The 24,264-nt window shown below is 38.8% G+C and overlaps 1 protein-coding gene and 1 long non-coding RNA gene across 4 annotated transcripts; one reads left to right on the top strand and one right to left on the bottom strand.

Moving 5' to 3' along the window:
- Positions 1-5,624: 5,624 nt before the first annotated feature.
- On the bottom strand, positions 5,625-14,214 carry LOC143434322 (serine protease inhibitor Kazal-type 1-like). The gene is made up of 4 exons (XM_076912718.1): positions 14,011-14,214; positions 12,271-12,302; positions 10,613-10,719; positions 5,625-5,749 (listed from the first exon to the last, which is right to left on the bottom strand). Exons 1-4 carry the CDS (start codon positions 14,063-14,065, stop codon positions 5,704-5,706), a joined length of 240 nt encoding a protein of 79 aa, XP_076768833.1. The 5' UTR covers positions 14,066-14,214; the 3' UTR covers positions 5,625-5,703.
- Positions 14,215-14,224: 10 nt separating this feature from the next.
- LOC143434323 (uncharacterized) lies at positions 14,225-20,910 on the top strand. 3 transcript variants are annotated; one of them, XR_013103738.1, is made up of 5 exons: positions 14,225-14,348; positions 14,820-14,892; positions 16,457-16,622; positions 17,585-17,720; positions 20,280-20,910. It is a non-coding gene; the product is annotated as an uncharacterized LOC143434323 (long non-coding RNA). The 3 variants fall into 3 exon arrangements; XR_013103737.1 differs by lacking the exon at positions 14,225-14,348 and adding an exon at positions 14,380-14,571; XR_013103736.1 differs by lacking the exon at positions 14,225-14,348 and having other exon boundaries at positions 14,380-14,892.
- Positions 20,911-24,264: the final 3,354 nt, after the last annotated feature.

Genomic DNA, 24,264 nt, shown 5'->3' with positions numbered 1-24,264 from the left:
TGCCTCTTTCCTACTCTCAATGTATTTCTCTGTGACTCATCCATTTGATTTTGGCACAAATCTAACCTCTTTCATTATAATTCTCTTTCCTTCTCAGGCACTCATTGCATTCAGATCATCAGTAATGCCTATAGCTTTTATATCCAAAATACATTCTTAATATTTTTTTTCATTTCCAGAGTCAGCACCCTGCACAGTCATTATATTCTGTTTGTAGTTTAGAATAACATAATTGCATTTTAACTGGTCTTATTTATATTTTGTGTAACCTGTATTTCAAGCTAATATGTATTTGTAATTTTTTTATTATAAACTCGTAGAATCTCCCATGAGCTTTTTGTTTTGTGGAGAATGAAATCAAAGGTGAGACCAGAATATACCAAGGTCTACATAATAAGCCTCCCTCACTCTTTCACCTCATCTTCTATCCCAATGTTGATTTTCCTTGTCCTCATTTTTGCTTCATTCATAATGTTCCTGTTTCTGTAGCATGTCTTGTATTTCTTCTAGTCTTAGGAATTTATTTTCCTTTGCCTTGAAACTTGTTTCATGAATCTCTGTAAGACTTGCATGGCTAATATTTTTTTTCAAACATGAACTTCTTGCATATACCCCCTGACAAGCCCAGTTAAAGCTATAAGATTTGTCTAAATTTCAGTAATGTGTTCTCATGTATCCTTGATCATTTACTCATGACTCAATGAAACTGTCTAATCAGGCTTTGCAAGAATGGCCTGGTTGATGTATCTTGTTGATGCCTGTGGTCAGTTGGAAAGTCACTATAAGGTTGCATTTAAATGTCCTAACTCACCAATTTGTGAGTTTTCAGAGCAAATCTGTTGAAAAGGCTAAGTTTTGCCCATAGTACTACTTCATCAATAGGCCAGATCAGTTTTGAAGAAGGTGAGAACAGAAACTACATCCCTTGAGGTTCTGAAACTGAATATCTGTCACCTCAGCTACTTTTCTTTTGGAAAAACTCTATCACAAAGCTAGCAAAGATGTACGGTAAGAAATAAGCTCTGCCTCTTGATGGAAGTTGCTACAATAATCTTTGTCTATGTTTACTCTACTCATGGCTCCTTTTCTGTGCTCTGCCATCACTTGTATTGCATCACCACATATTAGATAATGGTTCCTGCCACTGGGTGTGGGGATGGGTTGCAGTCAGGGTTACTGTCTCTGGAATCTAAGATGAAGTGAAGCTAAGTGATGTTTACGACCTCATATGACAGAGAATATTTGGCATTTGGCCTTCTAGCATTGAATGGTTGAATGACACTATAGGTTTGTGCTTTTATATTAGAGGGCCTGTAGAAGACAGAAAACCAGAAAGAGGCCATAGGTAGTGGGAGTGGAAAAAAAAGATGTTCAGGAAGGAGACAGAGTAGAACACAGGTGTTAGGAAGAGAGAAACAGAACCAATAGGAACATCCAGATGGATAGAGAAATGAGAAGGTAATGAAAAGAAAGAAGTTGAGGGAGAAGTAACCCCTGCTGAGTGCTGGAGTGAGGCTCCAATGAGGTTCCAGACCACAGGACAGATGTATAGAGTCCACAAAAATGAGAAGTCTTACCAGCAGTTGTCTCTCAATCAGATGGCCCTAGTAGCTCGAACACTCTTTATTTAGACAAACTCAAAAGCATTCAAGCATGAGCAGTTTCAATTCATTTCTCTTTCATCATGTTTTAAGAATCATCAACATTTATCCATTTCAGTTTCTTTATCTCCTCCCTACTCCATTGTTGTCATTAATTGACCTTTACAATATCTAAGCATTAAATAACCTTTACTTCATATCTAAGCATGAATTTTGTATTGTTAGCCAAGTGATTATATCTAGCCAGGCACCTCCTATCCTATCCGTACTGTGCTCAGGCCAGCAGCAAATATGCCATTTCAGAAATGAAAGATTCAAGCTGTGTGGTTAGACTTTAACAGTATGTTGCTTTTATTTTGAAACCAGCAGAGAGAATGATACCCTATCTAGAATAATATTTTTCAGGTATAGGTCTAATTTCTATGGCCTACATGTGACTTTTGTGTATTTTTGGTCATCTTCTTCATACATCCTCACAATGATAATGATTAATATCTAAATCTTAACTTCTGGGGCCGAGTTTCTATTCTTCCTGGCAGTATCTACTTGTATTTTACCTCCAAAAAGACTGGAAGATTTAGATTCCTTTTTTGATTTTCTGGCATTGGAGGGAAATATGACCTTTTATGCCCTTTATTTCTTTCTTATGAGGTCTGTAGGTTTTTAATGTCATCTTTTAAGAAATTATCTACTAAGATCTTGGAATATAGTTATCTCTCTTTTAGAACAGTTAAATAAGCAATAGTCACAAACCTTAGTGAGCTTTTTTTCCCAGGAACCTCAGCTGCCATCACTACTGACAAACCTAACTAAGAATTGCCATGAAAATAAGTGAAGAAGAAAGGATATGAGCTAGAAAGGCTTGAAGCTCATGTCCTTCTCTAGAATCAGAGCAGGGGTCTGCAGCATCTTCTGCACAGGTCCTGGCCAGAGCAATCTCCAAAGAGCCTTGCCCAAGGAGCTCCATTTGCAAAACACCCATGAGCTGTTCCCATAGGTTACAGCATAGCTTCTGGCAGCTGAGGATGTTTGAAAAGCCATAGACAAACCCACTACTTCATAAACTTAATATATTGTTTAAATTTTGTTACCATACATTGGAAGTAATGTTTCTCCAGAAGCCAAAAGTTGCTAAACTAAAAAAATTGTTGGTCTGGGGAATCCAAGAAATCTTCCAAATAATCTAGATTGTTGCCAGTGTTCTTGGCTGCCCACCATAACTAGGTGGTAAGATTCTACAGAGGAAATCACCAAATATTTTAATCACAGAGAAATCAAGATGAAACTGACCTAGAAGCTTCCTTCATACTGGCCAGCTTACAGTGGACCAGAAAGTGTTATGTAAGTGCTGTGAATCAAGGCAACATCTTGCTCAGCTCTGAGGGCTGAGAGCTGATAGCATCATGAAGGCTAATGATGTAATCAATTACTTTTTGACTAAATTTGAAGCCTGTTTCACAGGAGGAAACTTATCCATGGTATGATAAATCTGTCCAAAAAGCCATACTCGGGGAACTAGGGGTAAATTTACTGGACATAGTATAATATTGCTTTCTAAAAACACATATCTCTATTCATAATTAGTGCACTTTTCAGTAATTATAAAAGAAGCATTTTTGTTGAATTGATATAGAGACTCCCAACCAAATACAGAGAACAAGCTTGTGTGGAGTTCTCTGCTATAACTGGGGCATAAATATCACATCTCTTTCTCCCAGGCTCAGAAAACATAAAAAGGGGAGTGGAAAGGTTTTTTAAAGTATTTATTTATTCTCAAGAATTTCATAAAATATATTTTATTATATTTTTTCCCAACTCCTCCCAGATCCTGTCCCCCTACTCCTATCCACCCATCTTCATGGTTTTTCCTCTGTCTTGAAAATAAAAAAATCCAAAGGAAAAAAAAAAACAACTAGAAATCATGAAGCTCTATTTGTTTTAGCTAACTGCTTCTGAGCATGGGGCCTCTCCAGGGATTGTGATTAACACACTCAGAATCTCTTCACTGAGGAAACCAGACCCTCCACCCCCCAGCAGATAATGGGAAGATAATTTGCCTATACAAGATGAAGACATCCAACATTTCAGCATAAATATGGGAGGGCCACAGAAGTACCAACTCCTAATGAGGAGCTATTGACAATTGGTGGTTTCTGGGGAGGGAGTCAATTTTTATTAGGAATGTGGTCTTTCATATATTGACAATAACAGTGGATGATGATACACTCATGATTGTGTGAGCAGCAGTAACTGGACTCTATAAGCTGTTATTAAAAGAATATATTATGTTAGGAAGGGGAAACTTTGGGAAGAGGGACTCAGAATGAGTTTGAGAGAAGGAATCCAGGTGATATAGAAACTATATTTAGAGCTGAATTGCTAATATCAATATTGTTAATCCTAGAAGTTCTTAAAAGACGCTCCCAGTTCAGAAGGATTTTTTTTTAGTCAATTTTCCTTCTTTGAATTTCATAGCTTGAAGCTTATATTCTTATCAGTGTTGATAATTTCACTTTTTTCAGCATGTCTGGTTTATTAGATACTCCTTTTGAAACATAAGTACCACATGCTGAGACAGACTCCACATGCTTGCCTTCTGATGGGCCTAGGAGCAGTGTCACTAACGGTAGATTTGAGATTAGGCCTTATATTTTCTTATTATTAAAAAAACAAACTCTGTGTGTGTGTCTTTCTACCTCTGTCTCCCTGTCTCCTCTCATTCTCTCTCTCCATCTCTGTCTCTCTTTCACTCTCTCTGTCTCAGTCTGTCTCTCTGTCTGTCTCTCTGTCTGTCTCTCTCTGTTTGTGTGTGTTTGTTTTTCTATCTCTGTCTCATCTCTCTCTGTCTCTGTTTCTCTCCTCTCTCTCTCTCTCTCTCTCTCTCTCTCTCTCTCTCTCTCTCTTTCTGTGTGTACTTGCAGACTGGTCCAATAAGACAGGGCAACAAACAACATTCAGTGATTAAAATAATTTGACCATTAGGGAATTCCTTAAGGTTTGGTGCCCTTCAAGTGTCCTCTAGCATCACAGATAAGACACTGGGAGCCATCTTGCATTGATAACTTGAGATAGCAAGGTATTTGTTGAGAGCTTTCAGGCTGTTTGAGCTGAGTCAGTTTCTAGATTACACCACCCTCTAGTGGTAGGAGTTCATTTTTCAAGGCAGGAATATTGGAATATCACCAGAAGTGGGTAACTGGGCAAGTATGCTTTCCTAATGTATTTCTGATTTCCTTGTTATTTCTGGCTCAGTGGCTGACCCATTCTCCACTGTATTACAGATCCTAACACAGTCTCACTTGTGTTACCTCTCTACCATTTTTCCATCTTAGACTACATTTTTTTAGAAACTCGGAATCTCAAGAAGCTTCCCCCTTTTTATTTTTAAGTAATTATAGATATTTTCCTCCATGAGAACACTTCCTCATTTCTAATTTATTTGATTATGTTCTATTATATTACATCTTTATTCTATTATTGAATATAGACATGGGGGAATCTTAGAGTAGGTGACTATTATCTAGAATTCCCATTGAAGAAAGTGAAGGCATAATCCACAAGAGGTGATTGTGTTTAAAAGGAGTGCTTGCTGTGGTTAAAGGAAGGTCACCAGATCTAAAAGAGCACTCTGGCAGCTTGTCTGCTAGACTGTTAGTCAACCCAGTTTATTTTTCTATGTTTACTCACAGGACAAGAATAACTCTGCAGAGTTGTGGTGGCTCACAAGTGAAACAATGTGAGGTACACAAAGCACTCACACTCATTTCCTTGTGTGAACACCCCCTTCTCTCTTTGTCAGGCTACATCTTGGGCATGGCATGGGCTACCTTCTGCATCCTAATCAAACTCTACTCATCACACATGTTCATGCTCAGCTGTGTGTTGTTGTCATCTGCAGTGTGTGATATTACCAGCATGAAGAACTAACTGGTGAAGCTTAGTCTAGTCTGGGTCTTTGCCCAGTTCCCTGTCCTCAATATATTCACCCATGCCTTTGAACAGGAAGCTTTGAGAAGAACAAGGTTTGTTCAAATGCATTTATTCAACAAACTCAGTTGCTAAAAATAATGGTAGCCTTAAACAGAATTCAAAATCTTCAATTTTAGCAAACCCCATCATATTCAATGAGGATAGGCACGTCACGATTCCTGTAGAAGAGATTTAAGGAAAATAAATTAAGAGTTGGCTTGAAGTTTAGTGGCACAAATCAATGACTATGTGAGAATAACAATGAAACTTAAAAATAATTCTGCCTTTCTTTAAAGAACAAGCTTATGATTTATTGATTTTTTTCTTTTTTCTAATCCATTTATTCAGTCAATGTATTCATTAAGTATCTGCTGCTTTTTTTTTTTTTATTATGTCCACAAGGTATACAACAGAGTAGAAAAACTATGGGTCATTGTTCTTTATAAGCCTAATGGAGTGATACTGGCAACACTTGAAGTGAATCTCAAATTCATCTCTGCTTTTTTACTGCTGATGCTTTGTGCTTAGGGACCAGGTCTGTTGTCCAGGCTATCGCAGGGCTTTCTAGATGTTAAACATTTCAGCTTCGAAGACAGGAGCCCGATTCTGCCAGCCAATCTTGATTCCCATAACAACAACCACTACCAAGGTCTACTTCTTTCCTTAAAACTGTTTTTGCTGTTCCCATGTTACCTTGAGCAAACCAGTTTCTCTCACAAAACCCAAATGTCCTTCCTATTCTGAAATTGTTCCTTAGTTATATGACTGCTTCTACAATTCTCTCTTTATGCATTGTTATCTTGACTACACTGGCATGCACCAAATTTTCTATTTTATTTATTGTTGAAGAAGATGCAATACTCATCTATTTTCACAGATACATTTTTGCATCCATTATTTCTTCATTAATGTTAACCTATGGTAGTGCCCAGTTCAATGTCATGTACATAAGCCTGTTATCCACAGCTCTGCTGTTCACTTTGCTACACTCTGTGCATTAGCCACACGTAGTTGTTTTGTCTTAAAAATTTAACAATATTTAAACATCAGTAACTCAGTGTACTATCTAATAGATAGTACACTGTCTGTACCATCTGTTTTTAAGAGCCAATGACTATTAGTCATGTATTAACCCATAACAACAGACAGACAACATTTCTAGCACCAATGAATGTTCTGTCAGTAGTTGTTTTTCTGTAAAAAAGAGTTATTGACACTTTCTCTAACAAAGCACAGAAGGCATATAATGTCCTAATTTAACAAACCTGGCTACCCTCATAATTACAAGGCCCATCATAAGAGAGCACTGTTTGGTGTTTTCAGAGCATCACAACCCCCAATAGATAGAGTCCGATTCTGGCTCTGGTAATAGTGACAACATAGTTCATTTTTTGTGAAACTTACAAAAATTTACATTATAAATAAAATATAGTCACACCACTTCTCTCTTTTCTTTCTCCACACCCTCCAAGTTCCCTCTATCTCTTCATCCCCCATTCACTTTCAAATTGATAGCTTCCTTTTCTTTTTTTTTTTACTATTGTTATGTGTGAGTGTATAAATATATAAATACAACCTGTTGGGTCCAGTTTTGCTGTTTGTATGGGCAACTTTAAAAAATATTATTAATTTTAGATTCAGACTGTCTGCAGTTTCCCTTCCTTTCTCTTCTCCAACATACTCTTCTCTAGACCTATCTACTCTTCCATTTCTATTAAGAAGTGGACATTAGGCATAATATACAGGAACAAAGTTATACTCCACAGCCCAAGAAGCTAAACAAAAAGAGCCCAAGAGAAGAAGCATGAACTGTACTTAGAAGGGGGAATAAAATAGTCATCAAAGGCAGATGGAGGGAGGGAACTGGGAGAGACTGGAAAGAGAGAGGAATGGGGGATTTGGGATAATGTGGGTTGAAGGACAGGAGAGATTGCTAGCTGCCCATGAAAATGAATGGATATCTGCAATTGATGTGGGTGAGGAGGTGGGAGGCGTATCTCCAGGATAAGTCAGAGACCTAGGATGTGCCCCAAAATTAGTGGGGGTGACTGTAAGTGTGACTCACTACATTGGGGATATGGAAACTGAAGAGGCCACCTCCTGTAGCCAGTCAAGAACCCTAGTGGAGTGATAGAGACAACAACTCACTCTCAAAACATTCAACCCAAATTTATCCTATCTACAGTAATGCAGGCATGAAGGAGAGAGCAGAGACTGAGGGAATACACAACCAATAACTAGCCCAATTTGAGACCTATCCCATTGGCAAGCACTAATCCCTTTCACAGTTAATGATACTCTGTTATGCTTGCAGACAGAAGTAAGTTGTCCTCTGAGAGGCTCCACCCAGCAGCTGACTTAGACAGATATAGACACCCACAGCCAAAGAGTGGATGGAGCTTGGGGACTCTTATGGAAAAATAGTAGGAAGGATTACTTCCTGAAAGGGTTAGGAACAGCACAGGAAGTTCTACAGAGTCAACTAACAGGGACTTTTGGGGCTCTGTGTCTGAACCACCAACCAAAAACCTTTCATGGGCTAGACATAGGCCTCCCCGAAAATGTGTAGCAGATGTGCAGCTTGGTCTTCATGTGGGTCTCAACCAACCAGAGCAGAAGCAATCCCAAAAGCTGTTTGCTCCCTGTAGGTGGGATATGTTCTTCTAGCTGGGCTGCCTTGTATTGCCTCAATGGGAGAAAACACACATAGCCTCAAGGAGACTTGAAATGTTAGGGTCAGGGGATACCACAGGCAGGCCCCCTTCCTAGGAGGAGAAGAGGAAGCGAATGGGGGAAGGATTATAGGAGAGGGGTGACTGGAAGGGGAACAGTGAACAGGAAGTAAAATGAGTAAGTAAAGATCTTAAATTAAATTAATTTAAAAAAAAGAGAAAAAAAAGGCTTTGCCTCCCATGAATAGCCAAACAAACACAGGATATATCACATCGCAGTAGGTATAAGCACCTTTCTAGTATTGAGGTTCCACAAAGCAACTCAGTATGAGAGAAAGCATCCCAGAAGCCAGAAACAGAGTCAAAGATAACCCCTGCTGCCACCATTAGCACTTTTACAAAAAGATCATACTACACAGCTGTAACATATGCAGATGGCCTAGGTCAATCCTATACAGGCTCCCTTGGTTGGTGGTTCAGTCTCTGTGAGCCCCTACCAGCACAGGTTAGTTGATTCTGTGGGGTTTTGTGTGGTATCATTGACCCTTCTGGCTCCTACAATTCTTTCTATTCCCCTTTCCCCAAGCTCTGCTTAATATTTGGTCGTGGGTCTGTGTTAGCATCTCCGATAACATTTATGCTAGGTTTCTGTTTGCAAGTATAGCAGAATATCATTAGGAATCATTTTATTGACTTTTCATCCCAATCATGTTTGATTCTATCCTAGGTCTCTGAACTATCTAGCCTCTGGGTCTTGGGCCTCCTGGTAGTATCAGGGATGGGATCTCTCTCTGACTTTTAATGAGCAATAGAAACAAAGGACTATACAAACCTTAGAATATCTCTTATGTTTGAGAAAGCCAAACTTATCTCTAGACTTAACTGTTATTTCAGAATGCAGAGTGAAATGCTGCATGCTCAGACAGTTGAATGTGCCTTTACAGCTACACATATTTGAAAGAATGCAAAGAGTAAACTATAACCAGTAGGTTCACAGGTCAGATGAATGAGCGTTCAGCATTTTGCTATTATTTTCTGAATGCTTCACTTCAAAGGCCTTTGAACTTTAGACCTCACACTTGGACATTTCATAAATCCCCAGGGTGTCGAGGTGCCCTCCTGCTCCCTGTGGATGGAAAGAATGACACGTGACCTTAATGTCAACAACATGGGTCATGAGAAAATTAAGAAGTTGTTGCAAGTGTACATTTTCCAAAATGTTCACCTGCTCCTCCCAATCTACTGAGCCAGGGCCTAAACCATTGGCCCAGATGGACAGGTTACTGAACAGACTAGCTTGGAATTCAGGTTTCTTCTGCCTGAGCCTGCAGTGTGGGAGAAACAGGCTTGTGCTATCATGCCTGGCAACTTTTACACACTGGACACACCCTCATTATAAAGCCAAATGCCTACTGTTTGGAGTCTACAATGTCTACAATCCTGGATAAACTGAGAGATTTTCTGAAATTATTTAGACCTATTTTTGAAGAGAGTTTGCATCATAGAAGAGAGATTTATGCAGAGGAATAAAGACAATTTATAGTCATGAGCCTGAGCTGAAGTTGTTAGCATAGAGTCAATTCTAGAAAACCTAAGTTGGTTTTTTTTTTTTTTTTTTTTTTTTTTTTTTGTCACTTTTGGTGTCTCTGTTGTTTGTTTGAAATTGGGAGCCTTGTTTAAATGGCATTCCTTTCAATAAGCTTTTCTTGGCCCTTTCAGTTCAAGGATATTACCATTTTTGTTTTGGTCATGTAACACTTTACACTCTTTTGACAATCACAACAACTTATAAGAAGTGATTACATGTGCTCATGAGTGTTTTGTTTGTTTGTTTGTTTGTTTGTACTTTTGTAACAGCCACATGGGAAACAAGGAAGGCTTAGCATAATGACGGGCATATAGAAACAAGTCAGTCATATTGTAAGAGGAAAATTATCATGACATATCTGTTTGTCCCAGTGTTCTGAGTCTGATTCCTGTTCCCCAACATTAAATATTTCAGAAAATTAAAGTTTATTGAGGCTAACTCTCTTAAGCCATGAATACTAATGTTATAATACATGTTTGTTCACTAAATACTATATAAATCATACTTGCTAATTTGGGGGTGCATTAGAAAATGCAATTTCTGCTATTATTAAGAACTGATTTTTTTTTTTAAAGATTTAAGACATTTTGTATATATAGAATTTTTAAATAAAGTATCAATGTATTGCTTAAAAAATGGGGTTTTTATCATCCAAGCAATTTTATATCATATTATCATACCAAGTTTATGAAAAGACAGTTCCATTTATTGACTAGCCTTTAAGTTGATTACATATGTGAAATTTGAGTCATAAATAAATTAAAATTAAACTGTATCCTCACCTGTTTGCAAGGCACATAACACATTCAAGGGGATAAGTAATTCCATTAGTCCCACACACAGGTTCATATCTCGGGGGACAACGAGTAGTTATACCAACACAATTAGGCTATACACAGAATTAAAGAGTTATTTTCTATCGTTTTTCAATGTCTGGTTTTATAATAAAATATTAAGACTGTTTTAAGTTTGTTTGCAATTAAGATAATGACACTGACTATTGCACAGGAAAACAACAACCACAATAGAAATAAATCGGCCCTGAAATTTAGAAAGCTGAGTTAAAGCTAAATTATGGTCCTTTTCTAGATATATGACATCATATGTCCACAGGTTTCTTCCTTGATTTCAGTCAATTCATCTGCAAGTTATAAAAAATTATCTTTTCCCCAATTAAGGCATGATACTGCGGAGATGTGGGATGAGAGGAGCAAGATAACACAGCTGCTGACAGGATAGTCATCCTAGATGGTATCTATGCTTCCAGTTCTTTGTGTTTTTCAGCAAAATCTGATTCTCATTAAACACTTCTTATAGGTCTCCGTCCTAGATTTTATGTATTATTCTATTGAAAAAGTTTCACCCTTTAATCAAAAGTGTCAGTTATCTATTTATTGAGCTAGCCTTAAAAGACCTTGTAAAGTTATCATTACACTCTTCTTCAAGGGAAGATTCATGAAGTGACAAACTGACTTAAAGTCACATATCTAGTGATACTTAGATCCTGGTTCTCAGTTCCTGGGCATTACCACAACACCTCTTGATTACAGGACATCATCCCTGTTTTGTTAACCTTTATTCTTCATACATCAGTACTTGGAGAACTAGATTTAGGCTTTAATTATGCCAGATTTGTTCTGTAATTCTTACCAAAAGTGTAATAATTTATTCACTATAAGCTTCAGGTTCATCACTGGTTTTCTCCTAGGTATTCCTATGTAATGAGATGAGGGGCATTTCCTCTAGTCTACTTTGGGAATTAGGAGCAAGAAAAGCCAACCTGATCGAGTCAGAAGTAAGGGCTACTTGGAATGAACACAAGAGCTTCCAGTTAAACTACATATCCCACCAGCCAACCTTAGTGTTTGTATAAAAATCTCCTTTACAACAGGATGTAGACAGTTACAGGGGCATCAGTGGGCTCGTCTTTGAACAAAGCACCATGCAGATTAGGAAAGTACTATGAATCCTGCATTTAGCAGCCAAGGTTCCCTATCAGTTGATCCCCCAATCCTGACTTGAATTACCAAAAATGTAACTGCTAGGGTATATATTCCCCAACACTCTTTATGTCAAGGTCTAGACTGTGTAGTCCAACCTGACCTCAAACGTGGTTCATAAACCAGGCTCCCAAATACTTTGGGTTGCAAATTGGCAAAATCACGCATGCTCAGATCCTAGCTGTACTTTTACAGGATAAAGCAATTTCAGTCTGCATAGGAAATTAGAGAATTAAGAAATTATAAAAGTAGATGCATGGCAGTGGTGTGTGTCTTTAATCCCATTATTTGGGAGACAGAGGCAGACAGATCTCTTGGAAATTGAGGGCAGCCTTGTCTACTGAGTGAGTTCCTGGAGAAGAAGGACTACACAGAGAAATCATCTGTCAACCCCTCCCAATGAGGTTATAAATTATAATAAATTATAAAATTCTCTTTACCTTTCTTATACACTCCTGAGCTGTAGTATTACCTAGAAAACATAAATTAAACATTAATCTGGATTTCAAATAAAGAAGTCAGATCTATTTTTAGGTGTCAAAGAATACAGGTTTCATATGATGTCTTTGCTTGCACTTCCCAAATCTTTTATTTACATTTGACCTTCAAGAATACCAAATGAGTTTTCTTCCCTCTCTGCCTGCTAAGATTTTGAAAGGAATTAAGTAAAATGTTGATCATTACTGAGTAGGTCAATTTGGCATTTTAGGAAATTTGATCTACTTTCTTGAGATTAGAAACATTCTACTCAGAATTTGAAATGTGTAGGTACTAGTAACAATTCAGATTCCTTTGACATGTCCTTCAATGATCTTTCTGTACCCAACAGAATTTTCATCTCACAGTTGGTGAATTATAAATATCTGTACCTCAGGGTATTGGTGGCAGTATGGGAAATAGCCATCAGGTCTTCTGATGTAATTAAGTCTCTTCTGTAAACAATGTTAAAAATAAGACTTTTCTGACAACTCACCACCAGTTCTCAAAGAGAATTTTTCCCACCAGTGCATTACACCAAATAACCATATTTTAAACTTGTATTTCATGTATTTACATAGTTCAGAAAAGAGTCAATTCCTTCTTCAGAAAACATGTGTGGCAGACATCAAAGCATATGATACATATACACATATGTAACAACAATTTAAAAAACTGAACTAGAAAGAGAGCAAGGAAGTACATGGAAGGATTTGGCAGAGAATTGTAAGAAAAAGTGATGTAATTATATTATAATGTAAAATGTAGTTGTTTTTTTAAAAAGTAGATAGATGCTAACTGTGAATGTGAGTGAGTTTGTAAGGGAAAGAAAACCAGTCTGAGAGCTCCTAAAGTAGAAATGTTTCTAAAACTTAATTTTCAGTCAGTGATCTCTAAGGGAAAAAAAATATCTGGGACTTATCAAAAAGATGCAGCTTTTGGGGTCCCCTTGGATCCAGAATGTAAATGAGGCCAAAAAATTAATGAGCAGGAGCTCACTAAAGGTATTTATTTACTTGTATTAATTATAGGGCATGAGGTGGGACAAAGGGGTTCTTGCTTCCATAAATATTTATCTGAAATGTTTAGCAATGGTCTTCCGCTTCTTAATGAAGGACAGCTTTGGCTTTTGTCACAATCTCTGCAATAAGTGACAAAAGTGAAAATATTAATTAATGCCAGTTATAAAAACCCAACTGACCTCAGAATCAGAAGCATATCCTGTCATTCTCACAAGTTTAGGGATTCCTTCCTATGTTCAAACAAGATGTATTTTACAGATCAAATATAAACTATTTAATGACTAAAAATATGACTTTCTGCAAACTAAGTGGTGGTCATTATTATTTACTTTATGCAAGTTTATAAGAATTTCACTTTTGTAAGTTGATTTACATAGTCTAACAGCCCTTTTACAGTTAAAAGGGTATTTTAGATCAAACCCTTTATTAGCCACCAAATCACTACTAAAGTAACAGCCTTGTCTTTAGAGCAAGCCATGACTATCTATGTAGACACATTACTGGAGCTTTCCTCCATTGTATTAGCAATAACCTCCTCTCTCTCCCATAATTTGCACTAGAAACATTTCTGTTATTCAACTCATTGGCATCAGTTAGCTAGACTATCTTCATTTACAAGACGTATAAATTAACAAGTCAAATGTTTTTACTAATATTTAAAGAATATTCAAAAACACCCACCTGCTAAATTGAGCAGGGCCAAGGCACTGAGAAGAAAGATAATTGCCACCTTCATGATTGCAGGTCTGGATGCAAAGGTCAGAAGAATTATGTAGGGTACTTCTCTTCTGAGAATGAAGAGTGGTCATATATGTTGATGGTAGTACAGGCTCCACCCACTGTACCCTATAATAGGTATCTTTGGTTATTGATTGACTCGTGTGGCCTCCAGGCTGGGGAGGATGTACCTAGGTAGATAAGGGGCAGAAAAGATTGGACCCAAATTTGGCCAGGAAAAGAAAAATAGTTGGATTCGTGATATCCTCTTGGGTTTTGGGAAAGCCTCCTCCCTTTCTGAGGTGTGGTTTTCTTATCTTTCTGCTAAGTCAAAGGTCTTGTTTGTCTCCTCTGTATTTCTGAATGGATGAGCAGACATGTAGATCTCAAGCATGCTTTCTATTCTTCCCTTTCTTCCATTCTTCCATTCCTGGTTTTGTTTTTACCCATTTCTCTCCTTTATCCCCTGTGTATTTCTAAACTCCTGATAGACTGTTGCCAGGCTGGGGTAAAAGATAAGGAGAGGTCAGTTCTGTCTCCTGTGTCCTGGGGCTGTGTGTACATCCAAATTAGCTGCATGCCTCTAGATAAATTGTTCACTTTCCCATTGCCTGATTTTATGAATTGGAAAATTAAAATAATGGTAATCAACAATTTAAAGCATTGTTTGTTTAATAACCAATATGTATTGAGTATCTACCAAGCACTGTATCTGTTTTCTTTCATGCTTCTGCCTGTCTTGTCTGTAGAAAAACTCTGTCACTTTGTTTCAGACAATCTTTTCCAGGGTGTTTGTATAACAAATAGTCTTGACAAATGAAGCAACTTCTCAATTAGGCACAAAGGGTAAGTTGTTTTGTTTTTCTGTCTAGAACAATAAAGACACATATTTCCCAGCAACACTCAGGTGGGGTTACTGGTCTCCTAAAACATCTAGGGACATAAAAAAAAGTTTGATGATCTTTTTTAATAGCACAAGACAATTTCTGTTTAGAAGTCATATGGTTCTTCCTATATCATCTCTGGGGAATTGCCGTTTGATACAAATATTGACAGGTTAGCCATTGTGACAAGATAATCAAATCATTTTCCAGAACTTGGGGCCTGGCTTTTGTTGATATCCCCAAATGCTGGCTGGCTAAAGTTTTAGCTAAAATTCTCAGACCTTTTCCAATTCTCAAAACTGTTAAACATTAGTCATGACTTGTATCAGTAGATATAAATAACATGGAAGTCTGTGTTTAATGAAGCTCACATGCATTTTACTTGAGGAGACAGACAATAGACGATATTAAAGACTATAAAAATATTCAGATGACAAATGGGAACAGGGGCCAGCTCCAGGCCCCAAACCGATGCAAGCCAAAACAGGCTTATGGAGCAGTCAGTGTCATACCAGCAAATACCAATCTCTTTCTGTACTCAGTCGAGCAACACCAGGAAGTGCAGGACTGGACTCAGTTCTGACACCCACAGAGTATTAACCCCAGAAATGGGACCTCAGGCCTTACCCACTGAAGTGACTTTATCAGATCTGCCATCTAATTTGGATCAGGCCATAAAGGCTCATGAGTTACATCACCTTAATTCTAAAACCTTAAGAGTTATGTTTAAAATTACCAGAGAACAAGCTAGACAAATTGTCAAACAATGTCAATCCTGTGATAAACTTTTCCCAGTTTCTCATTTGGGTGTAAATCCAAAGGGACTGATACCAAACAGTATCTGGCAAATCGATGTTACTCATTATAATGAATTTGGAAACCAGAAATATATACATGTATGTGTAGATACATACAATGGTTTCATTTATGCAACATTAGAAACTTGGAAAGCAAGCAAGCAAGCAAGCATGTGATTGCTCATATGCTAGCTACAATCGCTGTATTGGGCGTGCCTAAACAGATAAAAACTGACAATGGCCCAGGTTATACAACCTCCAGTTTCCACCAATTTTGTGAAAGATTGGGAATACTACATAAAAAGGGTATTCCATATAATCCACAGGGCCAAGGTATGGTAGAAAGGGCACATCAAACCATTAAATGTCAATTTGAAAAAATAAAAAATGGGGAAGGGTATCCTACCAAGGGATCCCCCAAAATATCCTTCATCATGCACTTTTTATTTTAAATTTTTTACCTTTGGATTCTGAAGGAAAATGTGCTGCAGATAGATTCTGGCATCCTAATACCAAAAAGAATTTTGCAACAGTCCTCTGGAAAGACCCATTAACTGGAACCTGGAATGGGCCAGATCCAGTGCTTATCTGGGGAAGAGGTTCTGTTTGCATATATTTCCAAACTGCAGATGCTGCACTTTGGCTGCCAGAGAGATTGATTAAACAAACAGACAACAATAACAATCCAGGGAGGAAAAACTCCCTAAGAAGTGTAATTTTTCTTTGCAGGAAATATGAAGGAAACCTGAAGATGCTTCACAATTGCCTTCATACTGGAATAGATCAACAAGCAAACCTGACCTGAGAAGTTATCAGTGCTGAAGGAGACATCACCACCTGAATCTCCAGGGTGGCTCTATTGGACTCTTGATTCCCCGACTTATGATTTAGTGGGGTATATTGTTTAACCCACTACCACAGTTATTATAGTTGTTTTTTGGGTTTGAGATTGATTGAGCAGGGACAGGGATTTCCTTGCTTTTTTTGTTAAGATCAAAGCTATGATTAGTTCTGTATTTCTGTGTGTTACCCTTAAAAAAGAGTGTTGTTTTTACACTGACTATTCAGGCATTGCTAAGTCTCTCATCTCTCATGTTGATGCTGTTCAGCTGACTGATGGGTTTTGTAAGGCAACAAACAGATGCTATTCAAATGAAACCCATACAGGTCCATTATTACAGGCTGGAAGTAGAGGACTCTGAAACCTCTGTCATCAAGACTGACTAGGATTAACCCCTAACTTACATGCTAAGCTGGATAGTCAATGACTGTTAAGAGAGCATACCGAGACCCTTGCCCCTAAAAGAAGGGAGGCCTCACCCTCCTAAGACAGGAGCTCAACCAATGGCTGTTGAGTATCCAAGGATCTGAAAGGGAGCCTGGGGTCCTTTGTTCCAACCTAGGACAGGCACGGTTTCCCTAAGTTTTCTCAGGCTTCCCTTTTGAAAAAAATTTAAAAAGGGGGACCTGTGGGAGCCGACTTTAAGCAGAGAGGGGCTATCAACTTTGCAGCCATCTGGAACCATATACCCTGATAGAGACTTGTTTTTCAACAGCATACAACAGATGAGCACACTCTGACAGATATCTTGCTTATCCCACATAGCTTGTTTTGCTGTTTAGTGACCCCAGATGCATGGTGCACGTGGTAACATGTTTTCACCTGTGTTCCCCTGCTTGTGCTTATAAGTACCCAGGGTTTTCTTGTAATAGTTTCTATAGGAGAAGTCAGTAGGAGAGGTCATTATGAGGGAATAGGGGAAATAATGGAGTAAATGAGACCTGACCACACACTCTGGCTTGTCTCTATTCTTTGCGTCTCTCCCCCTTCTTCCCCAACTCTCTTTCTCTTGCTAGACACCGACCTGTGGAACAGAATTGGGCTGCAACAGTTTGGCGCTTAATGAGAGGCAGCAAGAACAAGAGACATTACTGGAAGAAGGGTCAACTGAAAAAATCAGAAGGTGATCATGAATCTGCCACTTCAAGAAAGGTAAGGAAAATGGGACAAGAAATTTGTCAGTCTGAATTCAACTCTCTGTTTTGGTTTTGTTGTTGGCTGCTCACATGTGTTAATTTTCTGCTCTTGTTCTTGAATGCTGTCTTTTTGTTCTTGTTGTTGTTCAAAATAAAAAGAAGCATAAGGTAGAATCCAAAATACAACCAAAGGTTGATGACAACTTGTCAGAGCCAGATTATGCTGACCAAGAGGAAGAGGAAGTCAAATTTTATGGTGATGAAATGCCCTCTCCCTATGGGCCTCCACCTCCAAGTGCTCTTCCAATGGAGACAATGGTTGTAGATCCCAAAAAGGAGTTACAGGACAAAATTTCTACACTTAAACAACTGATAGAGTTAGAAAAAGAGTATCAGGACTTAAGTAATCAGTTACAGAAATTAAGGACAGGGAAGTGGTCTCGAGAGGCCAACTGCAAAAATCCCCCAGATTTTCATGTTTCTCAACCCTGTGTCCAAAGGCAGTCCCTATCCTCTAGCCTTAGTTCAGCTACAGATCCGCCAGAGGAAGGAGATGCTGAGGCTTTCCCTGTATCAGAGACCAGAGACCCTCAAGGGGTTGCTTGGAGACATCATACAGGGTTTAATTTTCAAATTATTAAAGAATCAAAAAAAAAAAGCAGTATCTCAACATTGGTGCCACTGCTCCCTTTACTCTCGCAATTTTAGAGTCTCTTGCAGAGGACTGTCTGATTCCTGGTTATTGGAATATGTTAGTGAGAGCAGTTCTTAGTGGTGGAGACTATCTTATTTGGAACTCAGAGTATCATGAGAATTGTAAAGAGACAGCTAGTAGAAACATTCAGGCAGGCAAAGGTTGGTCCTTTGATTCTGTAGTAGGAGAAGGGCAATTTGCTTCTAGTGATAACCAGATGCAATATGATCCAGGTTTATATGCTCAAATTCAAAATGCAGCTATGAAGGCTTGGCGTAAACTCCCAGCAAAGGGAGACCCTGGTGCATCCTTAACAGCAGTCAGGCAAGGGCCTGATGAACAATTTTCTGGCTTTGTTCATCAATTAATGACAACAGCAGGGAGGATTTTTGGTAATGCAGAGGCAGGTGTAGATTATGTGAAACAACTTGCATATGAAAATGGTAATCCTGCCTGCCAAGCAGCCATTAGACCTTGTAGGGAAAAGACAGACCTTACGGGGTATATCAGACTCTGTTCTGACATAGGTTGCTCTTATCAACAGGGCTTAGCTATGGCAGCTGCTATGGAAGGACAATCTGTAAGACATTTTTTGGTAAATAGAGACAGAAAGGCATGTTTTAAATGTGGTAAGCCTGGACACTTTGCAAGAGATTGCAGTGTAGAAAATGAGTTAATCCAGAGACAGCCCAGAAAATATCCTGGACTCTGCCCATGCTGCAAACCTGGAAGGTATTGGGCTAGTGGTTGTAGGTCTAAACAAGATGCACAAGGTAACACCCTTTCCCATAATCAGGGAAATGGGAACAGGGGCCAGCTCCAGGCCCCAAACCGATGCAAGCCAAAACAGGCTTATGGAGCAGTCAGTGTCATGCCAGCAAATACCAATCCCTTTCTGTACTCAGTCGAGCAACACCAGGAAGTGCAGGACTGGACCCAGTTCTGACACCCACAGAGTATTAACCCCAGAAATGGGACCTCAGGCCTTACCCACTGAAGTGACTTCATCAGATCTGCCATCTAATTTGGATCAGGCCATAAAGGCTCATGAGTTACATCACCTTAATTCTAAAACCTTAAGAGTAATGTTTAAAATTACCAGAGAACAAGCTAGACAAATTGTCAGACAATGTCAATCCTGTGATAAACTTTTCCCAGTTTCTCATTTGGGTGTAAATCCAAAGGGACTGATACCAAACAGTATCTGGCAAATGGATGTTACTCATTATAATGAATTTGGAAACCAGAAATATATACATGTATGTGTAGATACATACAGTAGTTTCATTTCTGCAACATTACAAACTGAAGAAGCAAGCAAGCATGTGATTGCTCATATGCTTGCTACAATCGCTGTATTGGGTGTGCCTAAACAGATAAAAACTGACAATGGCCCAGGTTATACAACCTCCAGTTTCCACCAATTTTGTGAGAAATTAGGAATACTACATAAAATAGTTATTCCATATAATCCACAGGGCCAAGGTATGGTAGAAAGGGCACATCAAACCATTAAATGTCAATTTGAAAAAATAAAAAATGGGGAAGGGTATCCTACCAAGGGATCCCCCAAAATATCCTTCATCATGCACTTTTTATTTTAAATTTTTTACCTTTGGATTCTGAAGGAAAATGTGCTGCAGATAGATTCTGGCATCCTAATACCAAAAAGAATTTTGCAACAGTCCTCTGGAAAGACCCATTAACTGGAACCTGGAATGGGCCAGATCCAGTGCTTATCTGGGGAAGAGGTTCTGTTTGCATATATTTCCAAACTGCAGATGCTGCACTTTGGCTGCCAGAGAGATTGATTAAACAAACAGACAACAATAACAATCCAGGGAGGAAAAACTCCCTAAGAAGTGTAATTTTTCTTTGCAGGAAATATGAAGGAAACCTGAAGATGCTTCACAATTGCCTTCAAACTGGAATAGATCAACAAGCAAACCTGACCTGAGAAGTTATCAGTGCTGAAGGAGACATCACCACCTGAATCTCCAGGGTGGCTCTATTGGACTCTTGATTCCCCGACTTATGATTTAGTGGGGTATATTGTTTAACCCACTACCACAGTTATTATAGTTGTTTTTTGGGTTTGAGATTGATTGAGCAGGGACAGGGATTTCCTTGCTTTTTTTGTTAAGATCAAAGCTATGATTAGTTCTGTATTTCTGTGTGTTACCCTTAAAAAAGAGTGTTGTTTTTACACTGACTATTCAGGCATTGCTAAGTCTCTCATCTCTCGGGTTGATGCTGTTCAGCTGACTGATGGGTTTTGTAAGGCAACAAACAGATGCTATTCAAATGAAACCCATACAGGTCCATTATTACAGGCTGGAAATAGAGGACTCTGAAACCTCTATCATCAAGACTGACTAGGATTTTCACCTGTGTTCCCCTACTTGTGCTTATAAATACCAGGGTTTTCCTGTAATAGTGTCAATAGGTGAAGTCAAAGGAGAGGTCAATATAAGGGAATAGGGGAAATAAAGGAGTAAATTAGACCTGACCACATACCCTGGCTTGTCTTTATTCTTCGAGTCTCTCCCCCTTCTTCCCCAACTCTCTCTCTCTTGCTAGACCCTGACCAGAGCAGCAGAGCAGTTCGGGACATTTTGGCCCCAATGCATGGGGTAGAACAATCTGCAACACAGTAGCTGCCAAGGCAGGCAGAGTGTGATCCTCAACAGATATTAGCACAAAGGCTTGCAATACCCATAATACAATTCACAGAGCACAGGAAGCTGAAGAAGAAGGAAGACCAAAGTGTGAGTGCTTCAGTTCTTCTTAGAAGGGGGAACAAGATACTCAAGGGAGGAAACATGGAGACAAAGTATGGAGCAGAGACTGATAGAAAGGCCATCCAGAAGCTGCCCCACCTGGGGTTCCATCCCATATACAGTCACCAAACCCAGACATTATTGTGGATGCCAAGAAGTGCATATTGATGGAAGTTTGATATAGCTGTCTCCTGAGAGGCTCTGCCAGAGCCTGACAAATATAGAGGCAGATGCTCACAACCAACCACTGGACTGAGCATGGTATCCCCAATGGAAGAGTTAGAGAAAGGATTGAAGGAGCTGAAGAGGTTGCAACCCTATAGGAAGAATAACAATATCAACCAACCAGAACCCCCAGAGCCCCCAGGGACTAAACCACCAACCAAAGAGTACAAAGGGTTGCATGCCACTAGCTGCATATGAGGCAGAGGATGGCCTTGTTGGGCATCAGTGAGAAGGGAGGCAGTTGGTCCTGTGAAGGATTGATGACCCAGTGTAAGGGAATGCCAGGGCAGCGAGGCAGGAATGGGTTGGGTGGGTGGTGGAACACCCTCATAGAAGCAGGGGAAAGGGATGCAATAGGGGGCTTCTGGGTGTGCATGGGAAAGGGGATAACATTTGAAATGAAAATAAAGAAAATAATCCAATAAACAATAAAAATAAAACAATAGAAAATGTATTTGGTAAGAGAATAAACTTAGAAGGAGTACATAAATACTGCACAGAGATACTTGTTCTGGAATTACAATTATTCATTGTCATCGTTTCATTGTGTGTAGTATAATGTTTCATAAATATAATTTTACCATGTATATAATATATTTTCACTATATTCTCTTTATCACCAACCACTTGCCCTCTCTACCTATCTCATTGTGGTTTTAGTTCACTTTTTCTTAATAGCTAAAGATGAACCTTTACAAGTAAAATTTCTGACCTTTTATAGTTCATCTTCTGCAAAGTATTTATTTCACTAACTGTGTATTGACTGGATAGTTTGACTTTCTGGTATTTGGGGTTTTTTATTTTATGTTTGTTTGTTGACCAAGAATCTCCTTTCCCACCTATGTCAGACAAGGCCATCCTCTTCTTCATGTACAGATGGAGTCATGGGTCCCTCCCTATGTGCTTCCAGGCTGGTGGTTTAGACTTCGGGGAGCTCTGTTTGGTTGGTATTGTTGCTCTCCTCATGGGGCCACAAACCCTTTCTGCTCCTTCAGTCTTCTCTCTAACTTCTCCATTGGGAAACCCTTGATCAGATCAGTGGTTAGCTGTGAGCATTGGCCTCTGAATGTGTCAGCTTTTGGCAGACCTCTAAGGAAACAGCTATATCAGCTATATCAGGCTCTTGTCAGCATGCACTCCCTGCCATCCACATCCATGTCTACCTATGTTGACTGTACCTGGGATGGAGACACAGGTGGAATGGTCTCCAGAGGGCTCCTCTTTCAGTTTTTGTCCAAGAGTTTGTTTCTATATATTCTCCCTTGAGTATTTTTGTTACTCCTTCTAAGTAGGCCTGAGGCATCCACGCTTGGCCTTTCTACTTTATGAGCTTCATGTTGTCTGTGAGTTGAGTCTTCTATATTCCAAGCTTTTGGGCTAACATCCACTTATCAATGAGTAAATACCATGTGTGTTCTTTAGTGATTGGGTTAACTCACTCAGGATGATATTTTCTAGTTCCATTCATTTACCTAAGAATTTCTTGAATTCATTATTTTTAATAGCTAAATAATACTCCATTGTGTAAGTGTACCACATTATTTTTTTATCCATTCCTCTGTTGAAGAACATCTTGGTTCTTTAAAGCTTCTGGCTATTATAAATAAGCCTGCTATGAACATAGTGGAGCATATGTCCTTGTCATATGTTGGAGCATCTTCTGGGTATATGCCCAGGAATGGTATAGCTGGATCCTCAGGTAATGCTTCGTCCAATATTCTGAGGAACCACCAGACTGATTTCCAGAATGGTTGTACCAGCTTGCATTCCCACCAACAATGGAGAAGTGTTCTTCTTTCTCCACATCCTTGCCAGCAGCTACTATCACCTGAGTTTTTGATCTTAGCCATTCTGAGTGATGTGAGGTGGTATCTCAGGGTTGTTTTGATTTGCATTTTCTGATGACTATGAATGTTGAACATTTCTTAAGGTGCTTCTCGGCGATTCAAGTTTCTTCAGTTGAGAATTCTTTGTTTAGCTTTGTACCCCATTTTTAATAGAGTTATTTGGTTGTCTGGAGAAAAATTTCTTGAGTTCTTTGTATATATTAGATATTAGCCCTCTATTGGATATAGGTTTGGTAAAGATCTTTTCCCAAACTGTTGTTTGCCATTTTGTTCTATTGACAATGTCCTTTGCCTTACAGAAGCTTTGCAATTTGATGAGGTCCCATTTGTCAATTCTTGATCTTAGTGCATAAGCCATTGATGTTCTGTTCAGGAACTTTTCCCCTGTGCCTAGGTATTCGAGAGTCTTCCCCAACTTCTCTTCTATTCTGTCATACAGATCTTTCAGTTCCTTGGTTAGATTCACTCCAAGATACTTTATATTATTTGTGACTATTGTAAAGGGTGTCATTTCCCCAAATTATTTTCAGCTTGTTTATCCTTTGAGTAGAGGAAGGCTACTGATTTGTTTGAGTTGATTTTATATCCAGCCAATTTGCTGAAGTTGTTTAGCAGGTTTAGGAGTTCTCTGATGGAAGTTTTAGGGTCACTTAAGTATACTATCATATCATCTGCAGATACTGAAATTTTGACTTCTTTCTTTCCTATTTGTATCTCTTTGACTTCATTTTGTTGTCTAATTGCTCTGGCTAGGACTTCCAGTACTATATTGAATAGGTAAGGTGAGAGTGGGCAGCCTTCTCTAGTCCCTGATCTTAGTGGGATTGCTTCAAGTTTCTCTCCATTTAGTTTGATGTTGGCTACTTGTTTGCTGTATATTGTTTTTTTTTATGTTTACTATGTTTACTTTTACTATGTTCAGGTATGGTCCTTGAATTCCTGATCTTTCCAGGACTTTTAACATGAAGGGGTGTTGAATTTTGTCAAATGCTTTCTCAGCATCTAGTGAGATGA

The sequence above is a fragment of the Arvicanthis niloticus genome, chromosome 14, assembly GCF_011762505.2.
Source record: "Arvicanthis niloticus isolate mArvNil1 chromosome 14, mArvNil1.pat.X, whole genome shotgun sequence".
Lineage (NCBI taxonomy): Eukaryota > Metazoa > Chordata > Mammalia > Rodentia > Muridae > Arvicanthis > Arvicanthis niloticus.
The sequence above is the reverse complement of the archived record's forward strand: the minus strand, read 5'-3'. Positions and strand labels throughout refer to the sequence as shown.

Excerpts from the sequence above, each read along its gene's own strand:
- LOC143434322 (XM_076912718.1), bottom strand. The coding sequence starts at position 14,065 with ATGAAGGTGGCAATTATCTTTCTTCTCAGTGCCTTGGCCCTGCTCAAT. Across the intron at positions 10,720-12,270 it reads CTCAGGAGTGTATAAGAAAG|CCTAATTGTGTTGGTATAAC; the intron begins GTAAAGAGAATT and ends TTCTGTGTATAG. Across the intron at positions 5,750-10,612 it reads GTTATGTGCCTTGCAAACAG|GAATCGTGACGTGCCTATCC; the intron begins GTGAGGATACAG and ends TCTCTTCTACAG.